The sequence below is a fragment of the Elephas maximus genome, chromosome 8 (genome assembly GCF_024166365.1).
Source record: "Elephas maximus indicus isolate mEleMax1 chromosome 8, mEleMax1 primary haplotype, whole genome shotgun sequence".
In the NCBI taxonomy this organism is placed as follows: Eukaryota; Metazoa; Chordata; class Mammalia; order Proboscidea; family Elephantidae; genus Elephas; species Elephas maximus.
Window position 1 is genome coordinate 91,210,892 of NC_064826.1, and position 26,388 is coordinate 91,237,279.

The 26,388-nt window shown below is 41.2% G+C and overlaps 1 protein-coding gene across 2 annotated transcripts in view; it reads right to left on the reverse strand.

The window, feature by feature from the left end:
- Positions 1 to 26,388, reverse strand: part of SCRN1 (secernin 1) — a 78,788-nt gene that overhangs the window by 27,086 nt on the left and 25,314 nt on the right. For both annotated transcript variants that reach the window (XM_049894048.1, XM_049894049.1), the window contains exons 2-3: positions 25,034 to 25,193; positions 2,870 to 3,051 (exon numbers count right to left, since the gene is read on the reverse strand). In XM_049894048.1, coding sequence (XP_049750005.1) covers positions 2,870 to 3,051; positions 25,034 to 25,192 — 341 coding nt within the window. In that variant the 5' untranslated portion in view covers position 25,193. The remainder of the gene's footprint in view (positions 1 to 2,869; positions 3,052 to 25,033; positions 25,194 to 26,388) is intronic.

The window sequence follows — 26,388 nt, forward strand, 5'->3', positions numbered from 1 at the left end:
ATTTCAAGGCCTAGATGCATTATCACTGAGAGACATACCTTGGATTGTAAGAGATCCCCCTACATCCATAAAATAAATTCTCATTTTTAATGCTAGCCCCAGCCAGTTACTTATTATTTGGAAACGACCTCATGAAGCATGCAAACATGTGTATATGTGGTCATATGACTTGGAAGAAACAAACTAGTTGTCAGGTTCTCACAGAAATCAGTGTATCAAAAAAGACAGACGAAGCTTGGCTTTCAGCATAAATATCACTGAAAATGAATTATAAAAAATAGTATCGAGATTGGGAAAAATTGGGGAAGGGAACCATGTATCTGATAAGGGTTTAATATCCAGAATATATAAAGAACTCCTATGAGTACAATGGAAACCCTGGTGGCGTAGTGGTTAAGTGCTACAGCTGCTAACCAAAGGGTCAGCAGTTCGAATCCACCAGGCGCTCCTTGGAAACTCTATGGGGCAGTTCTACTCTGCCCTGTAGGGTCGCTATGAGTCGGAATCGACTTGACGGCACTGGGTTTGGTTTGGTTTGGTTTGGTATGAGTTACAATAAAAAGACAAGCAACTCAATCAAAAAATGGTCAAAGGAATTGAATAGACTTTTAGCAAAGAAGATATACAAAGGGCCAACAAGCACATGAAAAGATGCTCAACAACCCATTAGTCATGCAAATCAAAACCATGATGAGATACCACTTCATCCTCACTAGAATGACAATGATCAAAAAAAAACAGAAAATAACAATGTTGATGAAGATGTGGAGAAACTGAAATCCTCATCCATTGATGTTGGAAATGCAAAATGGTACAGCCATTGTGGAAAACCGTTTGGCAGTTCCTTAAAAAGTTAAACATATAATTACCATATGACCTAGCAATTCCAATACTAGGTATATGTCCAAAAGAACCGAAAGCAGGAAAGCAAACAGAAACCGGTACACCAGTGTCCACTGCGACATTGTTCACAGTAGCCAAAACATGGAAATAACCTAAATGTCCATCAACACATGAATGGATAAACAAAATGTGGTACATCCAGAAATGGAATATTACTCTGCCATAAAGAGAAATGAAGCCCTGATACATGCCATGACATGGGTGAATCTTGAAAACATTCTATTGTCAAATATGTCAGTCACAAAGGATACTGTATGATCCCACTTCTATGAAATATCTGTTGTTGCTGGATGCCATTGAGTCAATTTCGACTTATAGCAGCCTTGTGTGACAGAGTAGAACTGCCCCACAGGGGTTTCTAGGCTGTAATTTATACAGAAGCAGATTGCCAGGTCTTTCTCCTGCAGAGCTGCTGGGTGGGTTTGAAACACCGCCCTTTTAGTTAGCAGCCATGTGCTTAACCATTTATACCACCAGGGTTCCTTATGAAATATCTAGACTAGGCAAATACACAGACTAAAGTCTATTTAGTGGTTACTAGGGGTGGGAGGAGGGGGAACCTTAGCTTAGGGGGCACTGAGTTTCTGTGATGGAATAATTTGGAAACCAATAGCAGCAATGGGGAAACCCTGGTGGCATAGTGGTTAAGTACGACGGCTGTGAACCAAAGAGTCGGCAGTTCAAATCTACTAGGTGCTTCTTGGAAACTCTATGGGGCAGTTCTACTCTGTCCTATAAGGCTGCTATGAGTCAGAATCGACTCGATGGCACTGGGTTTGGTTTATTTATTTATTTTTTTGGTTTAGTGGTGACGGCTGTACAACATGATGAAAGCGTAAAATATAAACAGCCGGCTCTCGCAGGAGCTGTCCAGGAAAGAGCTGGCATCCGAGCACAGAGTACAAGCAAAGACCAAAGAAGTAATGGTACTTCATGCAGCAACTTTGGGAAACACTGAGCCCAAAACTAACGGGTCACAACCAACCAATAGAAAGTTTCCTCCTCTAGAGTAGTGGTTCTCAACCTTTAATCATGCATCAGAATCATCTGCAGGGCTTGTTAAAGCACAGCAGGCCTGGGGCTCCAGACTTTACGTTTCTAACACGTTCTCAGGTAAAGCTGGTGCCACTCACTGGTCCACGAACCACACTTTGAGAGCACTGGTCTATCACCTTGTTACTTAAACTGTGGTTTGTAGGTCCCACAGCATCAGCATCACCTGGTAGCTTCACAGAACTTAATATAGGGAGCCTTCTGGCTCCTTGGTGACTTTTAGGATTCAGTTGATACAAAATGGCCCCTCAGAATCTGCCCCTGCTTGGCTGAACTGATCACTGCCTGTGTACACTGGAGGCTACACCCTGAACTCATGGAGATCCACTCAAGGTGCAGACACCTGGGGCCCTGGCCCTCATCCCCACCCGGAGGAACCCACCAAGACCAGGGACCTCTTCACACCCTTTGTTATTGCATTAGCTGGACACGACTAGCCAGGAAAGAAGTTAAAATTCAATGGCTAAAATTAAATCTTCACCCTGTCATCTACCCCCGACATTTGTTATTGTCCCAGACCTTGCTGACTATCACAACACCAATTATGTTCCAAACATACCTTCTCTGTCTACATCCCTCAGCCACATAGATCTAGGTCAAATGCGCCTCCTCCTCAAAGTACCCCCAAACATGCCCGGTCTGCAGAATCTCTGAAGAGCCAGCAGTGTATGCTAAAGGCCACACCTGGAAATCTGTGCCGTTTGTGTGGCTACAAATCTCAGGCAGCCTTGAGACAACTCTCTCCTCCTATTGTCTTGAATGTCGTCTCAAAGCTTCCATCAAAGGCACACATCATCACTGGGGGGACTGTGTTACAATATATGATATTTGGGAAAGATAAATCCTATCCAGATTTCTAGCCTATTTCTGGGCAGTTGTTTCAAAGAATCACCGCGCAGTTCACCTTCCCTACCTGACCAGATCCATTCCCAGTAAGGCTTCAGTCTCAGCAGCGGCTTCTCTGGTGTTGATGGCTTCGTTGGCTATGCACACTCCGTGTTCATTGGCTCCCATTTCTGCCCCCCAAAGCCAGGCGGGTCTGCTTATCACGATGGCGTGGGTCCTTGGAACTTGGTCGATTGAAATATAAGTGCACTAAAAAATGAAGATGGGAAAGAAAGGGCCATTACCTGCCAGGTATCACTTAGTTTTCACCTTGGTATTTACACTGAACCATCACGTCATTACAAAGAGAGCCAAAAAATAAAAGAGCTTCTTGGGAACACCCACATTTAAAAGCTCCCCCAAGTCCCAATGCAACTCCAAGGTCTCCACAGAGGGTTTCAGTCTTGCTACCCCCTCCATTTTCAGTCTCTGTGGTTCAAGGCTAATTTATCCATAGTGCTTCTGCATATGACAATGGTGTTCTTGAGCCAGGTAGTCAGCTAAGATTTGCCTCGAACGTTATTAACATCATTGTGGCAAGTCATTTCAACAGGCACAGATGGCCACCAGCACTTCAAACAAACTCAGCTGCTTCTTCTCATTTGCAAAAACCTGCTAGACCAGTGGTTTTCAAAAATTTTGAAGTTATAGAGTCCTGTCTTTAAAAGAAGCTTTACATAGACACCTAATTTTTTTTTTTTTAATATGGAAAGCAGATAAAAATGAGGATGGATCGTCTGAAAAAGGGGTTCCCTAAGCCCCCTGCAATGATCCCTAGGGCTCCCTGGAACACAGTTTGACAACCACCAACCTCCCTGACTGCTCTGGTAGTAGAAAAGGGAAAATGATAATAACACTTTATGTTTAACTATTTCACTGCAATGCGTACTTTCTTACACATTATACTTTCTTGACTGTTCCATGTGATTCCCACGCTAAGCCCAGAAGGAGTACATCCGTGCGGAAACAGTCCCAGAAAGGCGTATTTCTAACCACTGTCAGCACGGTAGTACATGTTACTTAGAGTGTGCGTCTTACCTTTTCCAGGCTGCTGTGTCTTTACCTGGAAAATGAAAGAGCTACTCTATACTCTAGATCAAGCTTTCTTTCAAAGTATTTTTATTTTTAGCCTCTGAACCTTTCAGCCAAACAAAGTCTTGCATAGACACACAACACAGTAAAACTGGTCAGAGTGCATCCCAGCAAAGACCAGGGGTAAGAGTGAGGCTTGGGTGGGAGTAATCACTCAGAGCCTTGTCCACCTATTCCTGCTTTTCCCCTCCCCACATTGTAGTCCACAGGGGAACTCCCTAGAGCACACAGAAAACCACTGAACTAGGTTATCCATACGGGGCCTCCAGACTCAGACATCCTGTGAGTCTGAGGACACACGCTTTGTGTAGAGGTCGCAGTAGGGAATTCAGGGCTCTAAATTACACAGAGCTCCTCAGTTCTCCAGGGAGAATTCTTTCAGCTGCAACATCATTTACATTTTAAATTGAGCAGCTGAAAGCACTGGATCAACTGCAGCTTTAGCTCTTTGGTTCAAGAGCCAGCTATACTGGCTGAATGCAGACCAGGAAGTCATTCTGCACTGATTTCCCATCATCTCTACAGCCCAGGTAAAATCCACTCGGCATGCACGTTAATTTGTTGGGTGACTTCCATATTTTCACAATCCACACTAGGCATTGTTCTGCACTGGAATAATTTTATTTCACTTGATAAATAATATTTTAAAATTGAAAGCTCATCAAGCCCAGAGGTTGTCGAAAGTCCCTTGAATTTTGTATGGTAAATTGATAGTAAAATATATTCTTGAAATATTCTCCTTGTTGAAATCTCAAAAGCTATTTACTTAAAAAAAAAAAAAAGTTTCTTTTAGAGAAAAAGCTGACATAGCCAAATCAGTAAACAAACTCTGCTCCTCTGTGCTCTTCTAAATGTAACTGAGGTTTATGTATCAAACTGCACTCTCATGGAAGAAGTGGTCCTGCATTGGCCAACTCTTCCCAAACCCCTGTGCCCACGGAGCACTAGGGACAGAGTTTGTCTTGAAAAGAGTAAATAGGGAAGGAATTCTCAGCTTCTTAAATACAGATGTATTATAAAGTAAAAAAGAAAGAATTAAAGTTAGGATATGGGCTTATTTGTTCTCAAATTTATTTTTACACATTCACTTCAACTTTACAATTATTTATAGAGCATCAATTACACACAAGGCATTCTATGTGAAGTGCTGCAGGCAGACAGATCAGTGAGGATGCCTAGTCCCTATACGTTCAGTCTGGAAGGAAGAAGACACACACGCAAATTTCTACAACCACAAGGCAGACTCCAGTAAGTGCCAGCCTTTTATGGATTGAACTGTGTCTCCCAAAAATGTGTGTCAACTTGGCTAGGACATGATTCCTGGTATTATGTGACTATCTACCATTTTATCATCTGATGTGATTTTCCTATGTGTTGTAAATCCTACCTCTATGATGTTAAGAAGGAAGGATTAGAGGCAGTCATATTAATGAGGCAGGACTCAATCTACAAGATTAGGTTGTTATCTTGAATCAATCTCTTTTGAAATATAAAAGACAGAAGTGAGCAGAGAGACAGAGGGACCTCCTACCACCAAGAAAGAAAAGCTGGGAGCAAGCGCATCCTTTGGACCCGGGGTCCCTGCACTGAGACACTCCTAGACCAGAGGAAGATTGATGACAAAGACCTTTCCCCAGAGCCACAGAGAGAGAAAGCCTTCCCCTGGAGTTGGCACCCGGAATCCAGACTTCTAGCCTCCTAGACAGTGAGAAAATAAACTTCTCTTTGTTAAAGCCATTCACATGTGGTATTTCTGTTATAGCAGCACTAGATAACTAAGCCCTTGAGACCTGTCCACTTAACACCTACAGCATCTTGCACCCCTGCCCATCTTGTACTTCTCTTCAGCCTTATCCCACTCTGCTTTTTCTTTTTTCCACTCCATTCATACACTTGCTATATAATTGACTTATTTATTATACATACTGTTTATGCATGCTATCTGCCCCAGCTAGAATGTAAGCCCCGTTAGGGCAGGGAGCTTTACTGTTTAGTTCATGGATATGTCCCAAGTATGGTACACACTAAGCACTCAGTAAACCTTTTTTGAATGCATGAATGAAATGAAAGAATGGATGAGCAAGGGTCAAAGAAAAGAGGGAACACATCCATGTGGCCAAGAGATGAGTTGGAGGCTTTATCAAGGGGATGGCACTTTAATTGATCTTGGAAAATAGGCCAGACATCAAGGTATTCCAGACAGAGGCAAGACTCTGAGAAAGGAGAGAGATGGGGATGTCAAGGGCGTGTTAATGGTACAGGGAGGTCCCCACTGTGCCACTTAGGGGAGCTATGGTGATGGCATTAAGGCACAGAACTGCAAGGGCTCAATAGGAAATGACAATAAAAATGTTACAATTGAATCAAAAAGACCATATGGTCCGTGTGGGAGTTCAAAATATATGCAGCCAACTTGACAATTTTCAGGCCAAACCCAGTATGGTGAGGAAGGAAGGGGATCCTCAAGTGCCCAGATGGGCGAAGGTTCCTGCTAACCACCGGGCTGCAGGCCACTGCAGCCAGACCCCCTTCCTGTGCTATGGAGCAGGGGCACCCCTAAGCCTTACAGCGTCTTTGTCATGGAGCACAGAAGCCCGGGCCTAACAAGGGCCCTCTGTGACTGCAATCCACATACCCTCCCTTGTGTCTTAAATCTGTAGTCCCTAAGTGGTGCAAGCAGTTTATGTGCTCAACTGAGTCTACCTAGAGATGCCTAGGAAGAAAGACCTGGTGATTTGCTTCTGAAAGGTGACAGCCGAGAAAACCCTGTGGTGCAGATCTACTCTGCACACAAGGGGTTGTGATGAGTCAGAATCATGTTGATGGCAACTGGTTTTTTAATCACAACCATGTCTAGGGAAGGGGGTGGAGAATGAACAGACTTGTCTTATATAAATAGGTTATTTAAAAATCCCAGTTTTGGAGCAGACCTCAGAAGTCAGGAACATTTACATAAGATGTAATTAGGTAAACCTGGTAGAGTCAGCCATCTAGAACACAAACTCTGCAGGCAGTCTTTTTTTTTTTTTTTTTTAATAAAATTCACCAATCTTCACATCTGCCACATTATTAAACAGTCAGAGACTCAGAAGTGGAATTTGAGAGAGCAGGGAAAGTTTCACCTGGAAAAAAAATCCAAAGAGTACCTGAAATTGTCTTTCAGGGTGGCAAAAACCTTTTAGCTCACCAAGTCAAAATTCCTAGCCAGTTTCTATTAGAAAATAAAAAGAAAATGTTCATTACTGAAAAGGTTGATCTTTGCAGAAATGGTTCTGGTCTTGACTTCAGTTATGAAGTCATCACAGTGAGCTGCAGAAAGAGATGAGCAATTGTCTTCCTGCTGCATGGCCACTCCCACCCTGCCTTAATAAAGCAAATCTGGTAGCTAGTCTGACTCCTGGCGCCATGACCAAACAACAACAGAAGAAAGCCGGAAGTGGGGAGCTCGGCGAGGCGTACTTCTGGTACTTCTGAGTGTCGACACTGCCTAATGCTAATCATGGGGTTTTTCAAGGTGTTGCCTGTCCCGAGCTAGCCACGCTCTCTCAGGTGGCTCCTGAGGGATACCTGCAAGGCTGGAGAATGGAAAAGATAAGCTTTGAAAAGACCACAGAGGCAAAGACAAAAGACAATTCTTCTGCAGAGCAAGCCTTTTATTTTGCTGTATGACTGTGTCAAAAATGAAAATGCAAAATAAGCTTCATGCTGTCGCCTACCCCTGGCGCATTCCAGTATTTCTGGATATCACCCAGTGAAAGGCAGAATAGAGACACTGGCACAATAGACGTTTCAATTCATGAAACGCAACCATTGTGCCTTTCCTACCGTACTCGCATGGTGGACACCACCCTGGCACCACCAGTGAAAACCACTGTGAAATGAGTTGATGAGTCAGCCAGAGTTCAGAGGATGAGGAAAAAGGCAGGGAGAACAGGATGCTTTGGAGAAATACTTTCAGCTTTAGAAAATTTATATCTCTAAAGCAGCAATAAATTTCATTGAGTTTTTATTTATTTTTTGTTGTTCTTAATTTTTTTTTTCCTTACCTCAGTGTCTTGTCCACCATTTGGCTGGTTTTTGAAAATGTACCCTGAAGGTCCATATAAGTCTAAATACAGACCAATGAAAGTGTTGAGATCAGAGGACAACACCTTCAACCACTTTTTTATAAGAGCTGCTTTTTCTGTCCCTGAAGCTTCAAGATCTTTGAGGACAGGCAATGCAAAGGCAAGGGTCAGACACAGGACTGGGAAGGGAGCTCCCCATTAAGCCACTCTTGCATGGGGCCAAGGGGGATGCTTCCGACACCATGCAAGGCTGGGAACTCCTGCTCTTGGGGCTGAAGAAAAGAAACCAGAAGAGAGGAAGAATCTCGCACAATCTGCCCCTTGGTTATAGAGCTTTGTTTAGCTCTCTCTGCTTGAATAAGACCAAAATTACTTGTGCTTTCCTACTGTAACAGAAAACATCCAGAATTAAATTCAGACACTCCCCCTGTCACACACACACACCACAAATGAAGCCTCCATTTGGACAATTTTACTGACAATGCTACTGTTGAAAAACCAAACCCCGCTTCGGAGGCCAGTGTAGCAGGGGCGGGGGTTTAGGGACCATGGTTTCAGGGGACATCTAAGTCAATTGGCATAATAAAATCTATTACAAAAACATTCTGCATCCCACTTTGGAGAGTGGCATCTGGGATCTTAAACACTAGCAAGTGGCCATCTAAGATGCATCAATTGATCTCAACCCATCTGGAGCAAAGGACAATGAAGAACACCAAAGATACAACATAATTACGAGCCCAAGAGACAGAAAGTGCCACATAAATCAGAGATGACATCAGCCTGAGACCAGAAGAACTAGATGGCCCCCGGCTACAACCAATGACTGCCCTGACAGGGAACCCCTGAGGGAGCAGGAGAGCAGTGGGATACAGACCTCAAATTCTCATAAAAAGATCAGACTTAATGGTCTGAGTGAGACTAGAAGGGCCCCGGAAGTCATGGTCCCCAGACCTTCTGTTAGCCCAAGACATGAACCGTTCCCAAAGCCAGCTCTTCAGGCAGGGATTGGACTGGACTATGGGATAGAAAATGATACTGGTGAGGAGTGAGCTTCTTGGATCAAGTAGACACATGAGACTATGTGGGCAGCTCCTGAATGGAGGGGAGATGAGAGGGCAGAGGGGGTCAGAGGCTGGCCGAATGGACACGAAAATAGAGAGTGGAGAGGAGCGTGCTGTCTCATCGGGGGGAGAGTAACTAGGAGTATATATAGCAAGGAACCCCCCCCCAAAAAAAACACCCATAGCAAGGCGTTATCTAAATTTTTGTATGAGAGACTGACTTGATTTGTAAACTTTCACTTAAAGCACAACAAAAATTAAAAAAAATACCCATTGCTGCTGTCAATTCCCATTCATAGTGACCCTATAGGACAGTGCAGAACTGCCCCCAAAGGGTTTCCAAGGAGCGGCTGGTGGATTTTGGTTAGCAGCAGAGCTCTTAACCACTGAGCCACTAGGATTCAAAAAAAATTAAACTCACTGCTGTCAAGGCAATTCTGACTCGGGACAGTGCTACCAGCTATCGTTAATTAGTAATTTTCTATCTCTTTTTGTAAAGGCTTTCATTGGCAAAGAAAAGAGAAATAATCTACCAAGAGTCTGCCCCAAATCACGAAATTGTGTTACCCCAAATCTTCTTGAGAATACTGAATCCACATAGCATTTCTCGTAGTGAAAAATAGAAATAAATTAAAACTAAATTTCAAAACAAAGGAAACAATGAAGGTTTTAAACTTTAAAGGAGAGAAACAACGGAGCTTGAATGACAAATAATAAGAGACTCTTTGAAAAAAATAATATGTGTCAAACCTGACTTGGCTATCAAGAATTCTGTCTTCATAAATTGTGGTATAATTAGCCTCTTGGGCAGCAAGCATGAGCCATGTAAACTCTGGTTGATTTGTACAGAAGTAAAAATGGTTTTCTAAGCATGAAATCCACTGTTTTTCTAGAAGAGTATTTTAATGCTGAATCATTTTTTACCTAAATCGGAGGTTCAACCATGTAAGAACAGAGCCATACTCATTCATGGGCAGGCATGCACATGCACACACAGACAGACACAGACCACCACACGACAGTACAGGAAGGAGTTAATTCGTCTGCTTCCTCACCACCCCTAGCTGTTGGTGAGGGGTGGGACTCCAGGTGGAGTTGGGATGAGCTGTATGATGCACAGCGGTACAACATCCTCAGAGAGGACAGAGGGGCATTCAGATATGATGGTTACATAGTCCCAGCCTACAACGCAACCAGAAAATAAATGGACAAAAACCCAGAATCTACGTAGGGGAAAGACTACAGAACATAAATCGAAGATGCTCCAACCTGCCAACTGTGCAGCCAAACAAAAATGTGCAGTATAATTTTAGAAACCGAGGAATTTTGTGCTGGGGGTCTTATTTCTTTTTCTTCTAGTCTCAGGCAAAGTGAATGTGGCATGTAGCAGACGACGATGGATGGGGCCAGCCAATGGACAGACTGATGGGAGGAAGAGCGGGTGGGTAAGTGGACAAGTTGGAAGGGAGGACCACCTGGAAGGAAGAACGAGCTGGGAGGGCGCGTGGGCACATGAATCATCAGGATGATATTTTGCATGTAGTTATTCTCAGAAACTGAGTTCCTAGGACCTCAACACTCAAGTGAGAGGTTTCTGGGGAAGCCTCAGCATAATACATATGTTTAAAATGTCATGAAACAGCTGAGGAATAAATGGCGCGTTGTGGGAAGTGCTCATTCTTTATAGCTAAAAAGCTTAATTTCTAGATGCCAATGGAAGATTTTATGAAAGTTAAGAAAAAAAAATACGAAAGTTACATGATAGTAATTGTGGCTCGCAGTTCTAAATATAGAAAAGAACCCATCATTCTATACTTGGGTCAAGAACAGGGGATGGAGAGAGGTGTCTCTGTAAGGGAAGTAAAAGGATAAGAGGAAGTTAGGAAAGCAGCTTCAGAAGCATGTGCTAAAGGAAGAAGTTTGGGAAGAGAGACTTGGAGGCACAGAGTCTTTCAACACTAGTCAAGTTAAAAAAAAAAAAAAAATCCCTCTATTCATAATGCTCTCAGTGTACAAACTGCTTTCCCGTGTCAGCTCACAGGTACCTCACAAAAGCCCTGTGAGGCAGACAGGGCAGGTATTTTGATCTCCATCTGGAAAATGAGGAAACTGAGTCTCAGAGAAGCCCAAAAGCAAAAGAAGCAGTAAATGGGGGAAAGCAGGACTAGAACCTAGGACCTCTGCCTCTTGGGCCAGAACTCATCCCTCTAGTTTGAAGTGACTGTAAATTTCAGTTGATCTGTAGTGATAGTAGGACATGTATAAAGTGTTAAATGGACACAGCTGGGTGGCAGGCTAGAGGGAGGAGGTGACAGTGGTGCTGGGGCCTCGAAGGATACAAAGGAGTCTACCATTTAGGTAAGACGAGGGGAGAGGAAGAACATTCTAATAAGCAAAGGATAAAAAAAGCAAAAGCACAGAGAAATACAAGTGCATTGTTTGCTCAAGAATGGCAAACAGCTCATGTGGCTAGGGCCTAGATTGCAAAGTGGAGATGGAGAGCTAAGAATGAGGATAGAAAACAGAAAATTGTACAACCCTTACGAGTTTGTAGCAATGATTATAAAAAAAATTTTACCCTATATCCCAGTAATCCTGCATCAGGGGGGTAGGGGCCCAACATGAGAGGCAGGTGGTCCTGGTGAAACTCCTGTAGGAGACAGCTTACCACTGCTCCTTCCACAGGCAGCCCACCCGTCATTCTCAGCTCTGACTGTTCACTTCAATGCCTCTGTTAAATGTGTCTAAAATAAGCAGTTCCTTGTAGTGTTCTGTTGTTCTTTATACTGATTAATATTTGTACAGGATTGAAGCAAAAGACCTCTTTAAAGTGTTAAAAAGCAAAGATGTCACCTTGAAGACTAAGGTGCACCTAGCCCAAGTCATGGTGTTTTCAATCACCTCATATGCATGCGAAAGCTGGACAATGAATAAAGAAGACAGAACAAGAATTGACACCTTTGAATTACAGTGTTGCTGAAGAATACTGAACATACCACAGACTGCCAAAAGAATGAACAAATCTATCTTGGAAGAAATATAGCCAGAATGCTCCTTAGGAAGCAAGGATGGCAAGACTATGTTTCACATACTTTGGACATGTTATCAGGAAAGATCAGTCCCTGGAGGAGGACATCCATGCTTGATAAAGCAGAGGGTCAGCGAAAAAGAGGAAGAACCTCAGTCAGATGGAGTGAAACAGTGGCTGCAACAATGAGCTCAAGCATAACAATCGTGAGGATGACACAGGACCTGGCAGTGTTTTGTTCTGTTGCACATAAGGTCGCTATGAATCTGAACCAACTCAGCAGTACCTACGGACAGCAAAGGATTGAAACAGAACCAATGTTTTTAGATTTAGATGATAAGAAAATAAAATATACATTAATGAATACCCATTTAAAATCTAGTGTGATCACCAGAAAAATTGGTTTATTTTGTAATACCGAGAACACCAAAGAGCGAAGGTTATGTCAGTGGAAAGACTTTGTTAATTTACCAGGCACAACTTTTTTCAGCCAAATTCTTTATCCTTTAACAAACAACTACCACTTACACACACATACACACACACACACACTTTTAAAAATACATCCTATCATAATGCCTAGGGTCTTAAAAGCTTGCAAACGGCCATTCAAGGTGCAACGACTGCTCTCTATTCCACATAGAGCAACAGGAGAGTCAGGGATAGAGGGAGAAAATGGAATGTGTGGCTAATTGCCTCCGTGAGCAACTGCCTCTTTTGCCATGAAACTAGAAGAACTGGATGGTGCCCAGCTACCATTATTGAACATTTATCCAAGATTCTATAGAAGAATTCTGACAAAAAAGGGAAAATACGGAACAGAATTTCAAATTACCACGGACTCCAGACTTTCTGGAGCCATGGAGGCTGGGTGAACCCTGACACTGTTGCCCTAAAATAATCTTTAAACCTTAAATCAAAAATAGCTCCTTAAGGAAATTTCTCAACATAATAAAGGCCATCTATGCAAAACCAATGGCCAACACCATTCTTAACAGAGAGAGGCTGAAAACATTCCCCCTGAAAACAGGAACAAGACAAGGATGCCCTTTATCATCACTCATATTTAACATTGTGTTGGAAGTCCTAGCTAGAGCAAAAAGGCAAGAAAAAGAAACAAAGGGCATCCAACCTGGTAATGAAGAAGTAAAACAGTCCCTATTTGTGGATGATGAGATACTATACATAGAAAACCCAAAGACTCCACAAGAAAACTATTGGACTAAAAGAAAGATTCAGCAGAGTAGCAGGACACAAGATAAACATACAAAAATTAGCTGGATTCCCATACACCAATAAAGAGAATGATGAAAAGGAAATCATGAAAACAATACCATTATGGTATCCCCTAAAAAAATAAAATACTTAGGAATAAATCTAACCAGAGATGTAAAGGACCTTTACAAAGAAAACTACAAACACCACTGCAAGAAACCAAAAGAGATCTACATAAATGGGAAAAACACACCATGCTCATGGATAGGTAGACTCAACACTGTGAAAACGACAATTCTACCAAAGCGATCTACAAATACGATGCAATCCCAATACAAATACCAACAACATTCTTTAAAGAGATGAAAAAACTAATCATTAACTTTCTGTGGAAAGGGAAGAAGCCCCAGATAAGAAAAGCACTATTGAGAAAGATGAATAAAGCAGGAAGACTCCCACTACCTGACCTCAGAGCCTACTATATAGCTACAGTAATCAAAACAGCCTGGTACTGGTACAACAACAGATACCCTGACCAACAGAACAGAATTGAGAACCCAGACATAAATCCATCCAACTATGGTCACCTGATCTTCAACAAGGGTCCAACGTCCATCGAATGGGGAAAAGACATTCTTTTTAACAAATGGTGCTGGCAAAACTGGATGTTCATCCACAAAAAAATGAAACTGGACCCATACTTCACACCATACACAAAAACTAACTCAAAATGAATCAAAGATCTAAATATAAAAGCAAAAACTATGAAGTTCATAGAAGAAAAAATAAGATCAACTCTAGAGGCCCTAATAACATTAGCATTAACAGAATACAAGCTTTAACTAACAACACACAAACTCCACAGGATAAGCTAGATAACTGGGATCTTCTAAGTAAGTGAAATAAGTCAATCACGAAAGGACAAATATTGTATGAAACCACTACTATAAAAACTCATGAAAAGGTTTACACACAAAAAGAAACAATCTTTGATGGTTGCAAGAGAGGGAAGAGGTGGGGGATGGAAAAACACTAAATAGACAATAGATAAGTGGTAACTTTGATGAAGGGTAAGACAGTATGCAATACTGGAGAAGCCAGCACAAATTGTACAAGGCAAGGTCATGGAAGCTCCAAAGACACATCCAGACTCCCAGAGGGACCGAATTGCTGGGCTGAGGGCTGTGGGGACCACGGTCTCAGGGAACATCTAGCTCAATTGGCACAACATAGTTTATAAAGGAAATGTTCTACATTCTACTTTGAGTAGCATCTGCGGTCTTAAAACTCTGTGAGCGGCCATCTAAGATACTCTACTGGTCTCACCCCTTCAGGAGCAAAGAAGAATGAAGAAAACTAAAGATACAAGGAAAAGATTAGTCCAAAGGACTAACGGACCATATCTACCATGGCCTCCACTAGACTGAGTCCAGTACAACTAGATGGTGCCTGGCTACCGCTACTGACTGCTCTGACAAGGATCACAATAGAGGGTCCTGGACACAGCTGGAGAAAAACGTAGAACAAAATTCTAACTCAAAAAGAAAGACCTGACTTGCTGGCCTGACAGAGTCTGGAGAAACCACGAGAGTATGGCCCCTGGACACCCTTTCAGCTCAGTAATGAAGTCATTCCTGAGGTTCACTCTTCAGCCAAAGATTACACAGGCCTATAAAACAAAACAAGACTAAAGGGGCATACCAGCCCAAGGACTAGAAGGCAGGCAGGAACAGAAAAGCTGGTAATAGGGAACCCAAGGTTGAGAAGGGAGAGTGTTGACATGTCGGGGGGTTGTTAACCAATGTCATGAAACAATTTGTACTGTTTAAACAGAAACTAGCTTGTTCCGTAAACTTTCATCTAAAGTACAATAAAAAATTAATTAAAAAAAAAAATCCCCTTACACAAGAGAGAACCCCTGAGGGAAGAGGAGAACAGTGGGATGGAGACCTGAAATTCTCATAAAAAGACCAGACTTAATGGTCTGACTGAGACTAGAAGGACCCCGGTGGTCAGGGCCCCCAAACCTTCTGTTGGCCCAGGACAGGAACCATTCCCGAAGCTAGCTTGTCAGACATGGATTGGACTGGTCAATGGGTTGGAGAGAGATGCTGATGAGGAGTGAGCTACCTGCACCATGTGGACACTTGAGACTATGTTGGCATCTCCTGTCTGGAGGGGAGATGGGAGGGTAGAGGGGTTAAAACTGGCAAAATGGTCATGAAAGGAGAGCCTGGAAGGAGGGAGCAGACTGACTCATTAGGGGGAGAGTAAATGGGAGTATATAGTAAGGTGTATATAAGTTTATATGTGAGAGACCGACTTGATTTGTAAACTTTCGCTTAAAGCACAATAAAAATTATTTAAAAAAAAAAAATCCCCTTTGTCTCCTTAAAACCAAATAATAGTTTAGCTTAACTAGTAAAGACTGTTTACCTTGAGCATTATGCTCTTTCAAGATCTATCTATATGGGATCAAACTGACAACAGTAATTTAAAACATCAGATAGGAAATTTAGGGGGCAGTGAGTTTAGGTTAACAGTGGAGGAACAACTCAGAAAAGGAGGGTGAGAGTGAGAATCACTGCACAATTCAAAGAATGTAATCAATGTCACTGAAATGTACATGTAGAAAACTTACTTAGTGAGGTTTTTTTTTTTTTTTTGGGCTTGGTTTGTTATTGGCCAATTCAGCATTTTTCAGGTATACAGTTTAGTGATACCGGTTACATTAAAAGTTGGAATTATTAAAAGCTACCAAATAAATAAATAAAAATTTTTATTTTTCTACCATTTATTGAATGCAATTTTATGCTGGCTACTATGCATGTGTCACGTTACTTAATTTTTTTCATAATATTTTATTGTGTTTTCACTGAAGGTTTATGCAGAAGTTTAGGTTCCCATTCAACAATTTCTACACAAGTCGTTCAGTGACGTTGGCTACGTTCTTCACAATAGGCAAACATTCTCATTATTTCTGTTCTGGTTGTTCCATTACCATTAATCTAGTTTCCCTGCCCCCTTAAATTCTCATCTTTGTTTCAAAGTAATTGTTGACCATTTGGTCTAATACAGGTGGGTGTATGTTTTTTACTGTGTATAGTCTCAACAACAATAAATAAATAAAATAAATTATTAAAAAAAAATACACCATAACCAAAGGGGTTACTCCTTGAAATATAAACATGGTTCAATTTACCATATAAATAGAAATTTAAAAATCAGAATATTGCCTCTATAATCACCAGAAAGATTCACAAAATTCAACACCTAATCTTGGTTTTTTTTTTAAAAAACACTCAAAATAGGAATTGATGGATTTTTTTTAACATGATGAAACTATATAAACCTTAGTTCATGAGGAAGAACTAGAGGCAGCCCCACTAAGGGCAGGAATAAGGCAAAGATGCCTACTACCTCCGCTACTATTTAACATTGAATCAGAAGTATAAGCCAAAGAAGCCAGACAAGAAAACAACTAGAGCTGTAACAGCAATCAAACTATCTTTACTTGCAAGTGATATGGCAATATACCTAGAAAACCCATGAGAAACAATGTTAAAAGTTGATGCAAGGCAGAGCCAACATAGAGCTATAGACAGAGGCACCACAACGTCCCTCCACAGCAAAGACCCGAAAAACTAAGTAAAACAGACAAACATCAATTCTGGAACCCTAAGCATCAAATGAAAAGATAAAGAACTCAGCCAAGCACCAAATGGAGTAAGAAACTCAGAGAACAGAGAGTGAGGAGAGAAACACAGCAGAGGCCCCTTATCAGCTAACGCAGCACAGATTTGCCATCTTGGACTCCTGTCAGAGATAGGCGGACAGGGAGACAGAGCACCCAGTTACCAGTGATACATGTTTTCCCACCCCCCCCAACCCTTCTTCCCCCTGCTCTGCCTCCACCACTTCCCAGCGGCCCACAGTCACTTGGCTGGGAGGCGCCAGCTCTGTGCCTCTTGGATTCACCCTGACCACACTGGGAGGCTCCTTCAGTGCCATTTCTTTGTTGCTGATGTTGCTTTTTTTTGGCTTCTTTCAGTTTCTTCCCTGTTTCTCACCTCCTCCCCCTCCTTTCTCTTGAACACCTAGCTCCATGTGCCATCTGTGCTTCTCCTTGACAGGCTGTGAAGTGCCACTCGGCTGGAGAACTGCTTCCCCAGTTCACGCTGCTACACTGGTGGGGTCCTTGGGGCCTTTTTTTTTTTTTACTTTTTCCCTTTTTGTTTTTCCTCATTTCTTTGTTTCTCATCTCTTCTACTCACCTTCTTTTCCTGTCTCCTGAATACCTGGCATCGTGTGCCATCTCTGTCCCTTCTAGCCAGGCTGTACTCATGACTGAGGAGACACTTCCCCAGTCTGTGCAGCCATACCAGTGGGATCCCTGAGCAGCCGTTCCAGTGGGAGCCGTGCCAGTGGGATTCCTTTTTTTTTTTCTTTCTTCATTTCTGTTTCTTGTCTCTCTCTACTTTCCTTCTTTTCCTGTCTCCTGACTACCTGATGCTGTGTGCTATCTCTACTCTTTCTAGACGGGCTGTGTCCCAAGGCCTGGGAGCCACTTCCCTGGTTGCCAGTAGCACTCCTGGGGGCCTTTCTATTTTTTTTTTCTTTTTCTTTTTTCCTTTTTGTTTTTCTTCATCTCTCAGTTTATTGTCTCTCCACTCCAACAGCAGGCTCCCTCAACACTTTTTTTTTTTTTTTTTGGCTCCTATCTCTCTCTCTTCTCTCCCATACCCAACTTAGCTCCACACTTCACAACCTCCCCCTTCCCTTCGCCTATCTGCACTGTGCGCTGAACATTGCACCCTTGAGCAGCACGGGCACAGCCTACCAGAACCTACCCTGCACTGACTCCTGGCCCAGCCTATTGGCCCCAGTATGTACCACCAAGGGCTCATCCCAGCCCCTCCCCTTCAACTAGACCTGCCCTGCCCATTGGACAAGAAAGTGAAAAATACTATGCCCACAGACAAGCAAAGAACAAAGAATGCACAGCCCGTCTGCTGAGACATAACCAAATTAAAAAAAAAAAAAAGCAGGATGAAACAAATCTACAATCAATAAACAAAGAAAATAACTACTGAATGTCTCAAAGACAGCAGACAAAAAAAAAAAAAAAACAGGATGGTTCCAGTAGGCATCCAAAATGAAACACCAGATAACATTCCAGTAGAAGAAAAGGCACTGGAATCACATAATAGGGAATTCAAATCTCCAATATTCAGCACTATCCAAGCATTGAGGCAAAAATTAGACAAAAATGAGGAAAAAATAGACAAATTCATGGAAAAGCCAGACAAAATCATAGACAATATAGACAAAACAATGGAAGAATTCAGGAAAATAATATAGAAGCAAAATGTCAAAATAAATTCACAACCAGAAATCATACAAAAACAATTAGAAATCCAAAAGATAAACAAGATTTCAGAAATGGACAGTGTCACAGAAGGTCTGAGGAGCAGGTTTGAAACAATGGAAGACAGGATCAGTGAAATTGAAGGCAAATACTTGGATACCACTTTGAGGAAAAATCAGAAAAAAAAAAAAAAAAGAAGAAACCCTAAGGATGATGTAGAATACAATCAAGAGCAAAAATTTGTGAGTAATCAGAGTTCCAGAACAGGGGGAGAACGTGAAAAGCACAGAGAGGATCACTGAAAAATTGCTGACAGAAATCTTCTCTGATATCACGAAAGACGAAAAGCTCACCATCCAAGAAGCTCCAAGAACCCATACAGGATAAACTCCAAAAGAAAATCACCAAAGCATATCGTAAACACACTCACTAAAACCAAAGACAAGGAAAGAATCCTGAGAGCAGCTCAAGAAAAACGAAAGTCAGATGCAGAGGGGAATGAATACGACTAAACTCTGATTACTCGGCAGAACACTGCAGGCAAGAAGGCAATGGAATGACATATATAAAACCTTGAAAGAAAAAAACTGCCATCAGGAATAACATATCCTGCAAAATTCTCATTCAAATATATGGTGAAATTAAGACATTTCCAGATAAACAGAAATTAAAGGGATACGTAAAAACCAAACCAAATTTACAAGAAGTATTAAAGGGAGTCCATTGGTTTGAGAATAAACAACATCAGATGACAGCCTGAATCTAGGACTCAAGACCACACCAGCCAGATACCAACCTAGAGAATGAACTCTCAAGGACTACCAAAACGAAAAGATTTAAAACAGGGAACCAGAGAGGTTAGTCTGTAAAAGACAGCAACATTAGAACAATAAAAGAGGAAATAAACGGTGTAAGTACAGAACTTTGTAATGGAGAGGAAGGCAAGGCATTACCAAGTAATAATAGACTGGTTCAAACCTAGCAAGATAAGGGTAAATTTCAAGATAACCACAAAGAAAATTATCAAACCTACTTATCAAAATAAAGAAGAAAAACATAAAGTCTTAGCAAAAACAAAATCTACAAAAACATAAGAAGTGAAAAAAAAATTCACAAACAAAAAGAATTCACCACAAGGAAGTAAGAGGACCAAAGAAAATGTCAACACCACAAAAAAAAACAACTACAACATGACAGCAATAAATTTTTTTTTTTATCAATAAGTAACTGAACATAAATGGCCTAAACACACCCCTAAAGAGACAGAGAGTGATAGACGGATTAAAAAAATAAAAAACAGGATCCATCAATGTGCTGTCTACAAGAGACATACCTTAGAAACAAAGATGTAAATTTATTTAAAATCAAAGGATGGAAAAAAATATATCAAGGAAACAGCTACCAAAAAAGAGCAGGAGTGGCAATACTAATTCCAGATAAAATAAACTTTAAAACGAAATCTACCATAAAAGACAAAGAAGGGCATTATACAATGATTAAAGGGATGATCCATCAGGAAGACATAACCATAATAAATATCTACACACCCAATGACAGGGCTCTAAAATACCCAAGACAAACTCTAACGTCACTGAAAAGAGAAATTGACAGTTCCACAACAATAGAAGACTTCAACACACCAGTCTCGGTAAAGGACAGGACATCTAGAAAGAAATTCAATAAAGATACAGAAGAGCTAAAGGCCATGATCAGCCAACTTGAACTCATAGACTTATCTAGAATACTGCACCCAACAGGTGCAAAGTACACATTCTTTTCTAATGCACACGGAATGTTCTCCAGAACAGACCACATCTTAGGCCACAAAGCAACCCTAAACAAAATCCAAAACACTAAGATAATACAAAGTATCTTCTCTGATCACAATGCCCTCAAAGTAGAAATCAATAACAGGGGGAGCAAGGGAAAAAAATCAATTATATGGAAACTGAATAACACCCTGCTTAAAAACCACTGGGTAATAGAAGAAATCAAAGATGGAATAAAAAAAACTCCTAGAGTCAAATGAGAATGAAAACACATCATACCAAAACCTTTGGGACACAGCAAAGGCGGTGCTCAGAGGCCAATTTATAGCAATAAATGTACACATCAAAAAAGAAGAAAGGGACAAAATCAAAACATTAGCGACATAACTCAAACAAACAGAAAAAGAACAGCAAAAGAAGCCCACAATCACCAGAAGGAAGGAAATAATAAAGATCAGAGCAGAAATAAATGAAAAAGAAAATAGAAAAACAACAGAAAGAATCAACAAAACCAAAAGCTGCTTCTTTGAAAGGATAAACAAAATTGACAAACCAGTGGCCAAACTGACAAAAGAAAAACAGAACAGGAAGCAAATAACCCAAATAAGAAATTAAATGTGGGACATTACAACAGATCCAACTGAGATAAACAGGATCAAAACAGAGTATTATGAAAAACTATACTTCAACAAATCTGAAAACGTAGACGAAATGGACAAATTTCTAGAAACACACGACTGACCCAAACTAATACAAACTGAAGTTGAAAATCTGAACAGACCCATAACAAGAGAAAAGATTGAAAAGGTAATAATAAAACTCCCAACAACAACAACAAAAAACCCTGGCCCAGATGGCTTCACTGGAGAATTCTACCGAACATTCAAAGAACGGCTTACACCAGTACTACTCAAACTATTTCAGAACATGGAAAAGGAAGGTATACTTCTGAATTAATTCTATGAAGCCAACATAACCCTGATAACAGAAGCAAGCAAAGATACCACTAAAAAAGAAAATTACAAACCAATATCTCTCATGAATATAGACGCAAAAATTCTCAGCAACATTCTACCCAATAGAGTTCAGCATCATACCAAAAAAAAAAAAAAACACCACAACAAGTAGGAGTCATACCAGGTATGCAAGGATGGTCCAGCATTACAAAATCAATCAACATCCACCACATAAATAAAAGTAAAGAATCACATGATCATCTCAATCGATGCAGAAAAGGCATTCGACAAACTTCAACACCCATTCCTGATAAAAACTCTCAATAAAATAGGTATAGAAGGGAAGTTTCTCAACATAATAAAGAGCATGTGTTTTTTTTTTTTTTATACAAAACCAACAGCCAACATCTTTCTTAATGGAGAGAGGCTGAAAACATTCCCCTTAAGAACAGGAACAAGACAAGGATGCCCTTTATCACCACTTCTATTTAACATTGTGCTGGAAGCCCTAGCTAGAGCAATAAGGCAAGAAAAAGAAATAAAGGGCATCCAAATTGGTAATGAAGAAGTAAAACAGTCCCTATTTGCAGATGATATGCTACTACAGAAATCCTGGTGGTGTAGTGGTTAAGAACTATGGCTGCTAACCAAAGGGTCACCAGTTTGAATCCACCAGTAGCTCCCTGGAAACCAATGGGGCAGTTCTACTCTGTCCTATAGGGTTGCTATGAGTCAGAATTGACTCGATGGCAATGGGTTTGGTTTTTTGTTTTGGTTTTTTCTGGTGAAGGGTAAGACAGAACACAATACAGGGGAATCCAGCACAACTTACTGAAGGCAAGGTCACAGAAGCCCTATAAACACATCCAAACTCTGTTACGGACTGAATTACTGGGCTGAGGGCTGTGGGGACCATAGTCTTGGGGAACATCTAGCTCAACTGGCATAATATAGCATCATGGATTGAATTGTGTCCCCCAAAAAATATGTGTCAACCTGGTTAGGCCATGATTCCCAGTGTTGTGTAGCTGTTCTCCATTTTATGACTGTAATTTTTTGTTAAAGAGGATCAGGGTGGGATTGTAATACCCTTACCCAGGTCACATCCCTAAATCAATATAAAAGGAGTTTTCCTGGGATGTGGCCTGCACCATCTTTTATCTCTCAAGAGATAAAAAGGAAAGGGAAGTGAGCAGAGAGGGGGGACTTCACACCACCAAGAAAGCAGTGCTGGGAGCAGAGCACAGAGAAGCTCCTAGTCCAGGGGAAGACTGATGAGAAGGCCAACAGAGAGAAAGCCTTCCCCTGGAGCTGATGCCCTGAGTTTGGACTTTTACCCTACTTCTATGGCACTGGGTTTTTTTACTGCGAAGAAATAAATTTCTCTTTGTTAAAGCCATCCACTTGTGGTATTTCTGTTATAGCAACAGCACTAGATGACTAAGACACATAGTTTAAAGAGAAAATGTTCTACATTCTATTTTGGAGAGTAGTGTCTTAAAAGCCTGTGAGCAGCCATCTAAGATACTCCACTGGTCTCTTCCCTTAGGGAGCAAGGGAGAATGAAGAAAACTGAAGATACAAGGAAAGATTAGTCCAAAGGACTAGTGGACCACAACGACCAAGGCCTCCACCAGACTGAGTCCAGTACTAATAGACAGCGCCTGGCTACCACCACTGACTGTTCTGACAGGGATCACAATAGAGGGTCCTGGACAGAGCTGGAGAAAAATGTAGAACAAAATTATAACTCACAAAAAAAGACCAGACTTACTGGCCTGACAGAGACTGGAGAAACCTTGAGAGTATGGCCCCTGTATACCCTTTTAGCTCAGTAATGAAGTCACTCCTAAGGTACACCCTTCAGCCAAAGATTACACAGGCCCGTAAAACAAAATCAGACTAAAGGGGTACACCAGCCATGAGGCAAGGACTAGAAGGCAGGAGGGGACAGGAAAGCTCGTAACAGGGAGCCCAGGGTTGAGAGGGGAGAGTGTTGACATGTCGTGGGGTTGTTAAACAATGTCATAAAACAGTATGTGTACTGTTTGATGAGAAATTAGTTTGTTCCATAAACTTTCATCTAAAGTCCAATTAAAAAAAAAAAAGAGCTATCAATTATCATAAACTATAGCTGGAAGTCAACATATAATATGTTAATGTGTAAGTTGAGATGTAGCAGAGTAATGTGTTATTTAGAAATGTGGAAAACCAGAATAGCTAAAATAATTGCTGCTGTTTCTGGGGAGCAAGAGGTGAAGCAAAGGACCACCATTTTTCCTTACTAACCTCTTAGTATTATTTGACTTTTAAAACTATGTACTCGTATTTCTTTGATAAAAATAAATAGTACTTAAAAAAATAAAAAAGCTGATGGAGCCAATAAAAGAATTTAGGAAAATAGCAGGACATAAAATTAACATAAAACAGTCATCGTGAAAGTTTGACAACACCCTCTGGGGCTATGGAGAAACAGGCATCGTTATACATTGCTGGTGAGAATGCAGAATGATATACCATCTAGGGAAGGAAATTTGACAATATCTAACAAAATTACATATTCAATTGCCCTTTGACCCAGCAAACCCATTTCTAGGAATCTATCCCATAGAAATATCAGCAAAACAACACTGTTTAAAGCACCCTAAATAAGAACTGATAGATACTTTTCCAACATGATAAAAAACATAAACCGAGACCAGACCCTGTGAGAGATGACAAGGTTATTTGTAATAGAAAAGACTGAAAAACAACCCAAATATCCAGCAATGAGGGGCTGATTAAATAAACTAAGATACAGCAGAGCACTCTGCAGCTCTAATGAGGAATGAAGAATATCTCACATGCTATGTGAAGTGACCTCCAAGGTATGTTTTTAGTTGGAAAACCCAAAGTGGAGAAAAGTGTGCTGTATTTTTACTCAAACAATACACGCCTTCTACATTTGCTCACCAGCTACGCCCTCCCCCTCGCCAGGTATTTTCACAAGCACGCTATGCTAATTTTTTTACAGCAACATGTAAAAAAAATTGGCATAGAGGCACTTATGAAAATACCTCAAGGGGGGGAGGGCACGGTTGGCAAACAAATGTAGAAAAGGTGCGCATTATTTGCGTAAAAATGCAGTATATCACATGCTATTATGCATCTAAGAAAGGAAGAAAGGGACTAGGACGAATATGCATATACTTAGACATATGCATTATGTGTGTGTGATTTTTACACATGTGTATATGTATGCATGTATATGTATGTATAGGCACATATATATATATATATATACATATATATATATGTAATTTTTTAAATGAAAGCATAGAGACTTTCCATACATGGTCATCTATAGCGGAAAGAGGAAACAAGGTAGACAGGGATAAAAGTTAGGCTTCTATAAATAAAATTGGTTTTGTAAATTTAACTGTAAAAACAGGTAAATATTCTCCTTAATTATAGAGCAGTTATAACCCATGATCACAGAAGTCTCTGTGTGGCTCTGTTTTTAAGGCTAAGAATAATATTGAATGGAAATGGGAGCACGCAGTCCGACATGACAGTTCTTGGATCAGGAATGCTTGCTGTGAAGCCAGAGAAAGAGAGCAAGCGCTGACTGAGAGACGGCAACGCATGACTTACCTCAACCTTGCTCTCAGGTTCGTGGTCAGCAGCTGAGAAATACACAACCTCTTGTACTTCATCTCTGGGCCGGGCTGAATTTTTCCCAAATACCACCAGACCATCCTTAGCACGCGGCGGGAAGGCCACAAAACAGTAACTTGGAGGGGCTACAGCCATCCTGAAAAGAGAATGACGGCAACAGAATGAAAGCGGGCCGAACACGGAACCCTTCCAACCGCAACTTCTTCAAACGTATTTCACCAGCTAAAATAGTTTAGTATTGAACAGTGTGCAATTAGCTCATTAAGAGATCCCAGCCAGCAGATGAAGGTGGGATGCCTGAAGCAGAACTACAGAGCCACCAAGACCAGATACTGTTTAGGACTCCGTGGGATTAAACGAGCTCAGATTTGCAACAAACCCCAGTGGCAGCCAAAAGTGCAGTGATATAGGATAGACGAAAGAAGGTTATTGTCCCAGGCAGAAAACATACACTGCAAACCATCACAGTAATAGAAAAATAAATACTGTATACAACATTGCACTATCCAGGGCCTCGGAAGCAGAGATTCATGGCTGCCGGGTAATGGATTTGGGCATGGCAACGGGGAAATACGGACCCTGGTGGTGCAATGGTTAAGTGCTTGGCTGCTAACAGAAAGGTCAGCAGTTCGAACCCACCAGCCACTCTGTGGGAGAAAAGACCTAGCAATTTTCTTCCATAAAAATTACAGCCTAGGAAACTCTCTGAGCAGTTCTGTTCTTTTTTTTTTTTTTGTGCTGTAGGTTAACGTTTACAACTGAAGTTAATGTCTCATACAAAAATTTATGCACATACTGTTTTGTGACATTATTACCTACAATCCCCACAATGTGACAGCACACTTCCCCTTTTCACCCCGGGTTCCCTGTGTTCATTCAACAGGAATATAAAACAAAAAATAGTACACATGAGGAATGTACTTCTTAGTTCAATCAAATACTCGAGACCAAATGGGCAGCTCCTGTCCAAAAGCAGGATGAGAAGGCAGGAAAGGACAGGGACTGAGCAGATCTATTCCGTCCTGTAGGGTTGCTATGAGTTGGAATCAACTTGACAGCACACAACAACAATGGGAAACAGACCTAGAGATATATTGAAAGACACTCCTTTTTTAATATTTTTACTCTGCCTTAATGACATAAGTCAAGCACCTCTTGGTTCTCCTCCTACTTCTGTAAATGTTCCTGGGCTTGCTTGTTCTCTTCTACTTGGCCATTAAGAGTCCTTGCTGCTTCTTTCCTCATTGAATGCACCTTCTCTCTGGGAAGACTCCCTGAGTGGTGCAAACAGTTAACAAACTCAGCTGCTAACCAAAAGGTCGGAGGTTCGA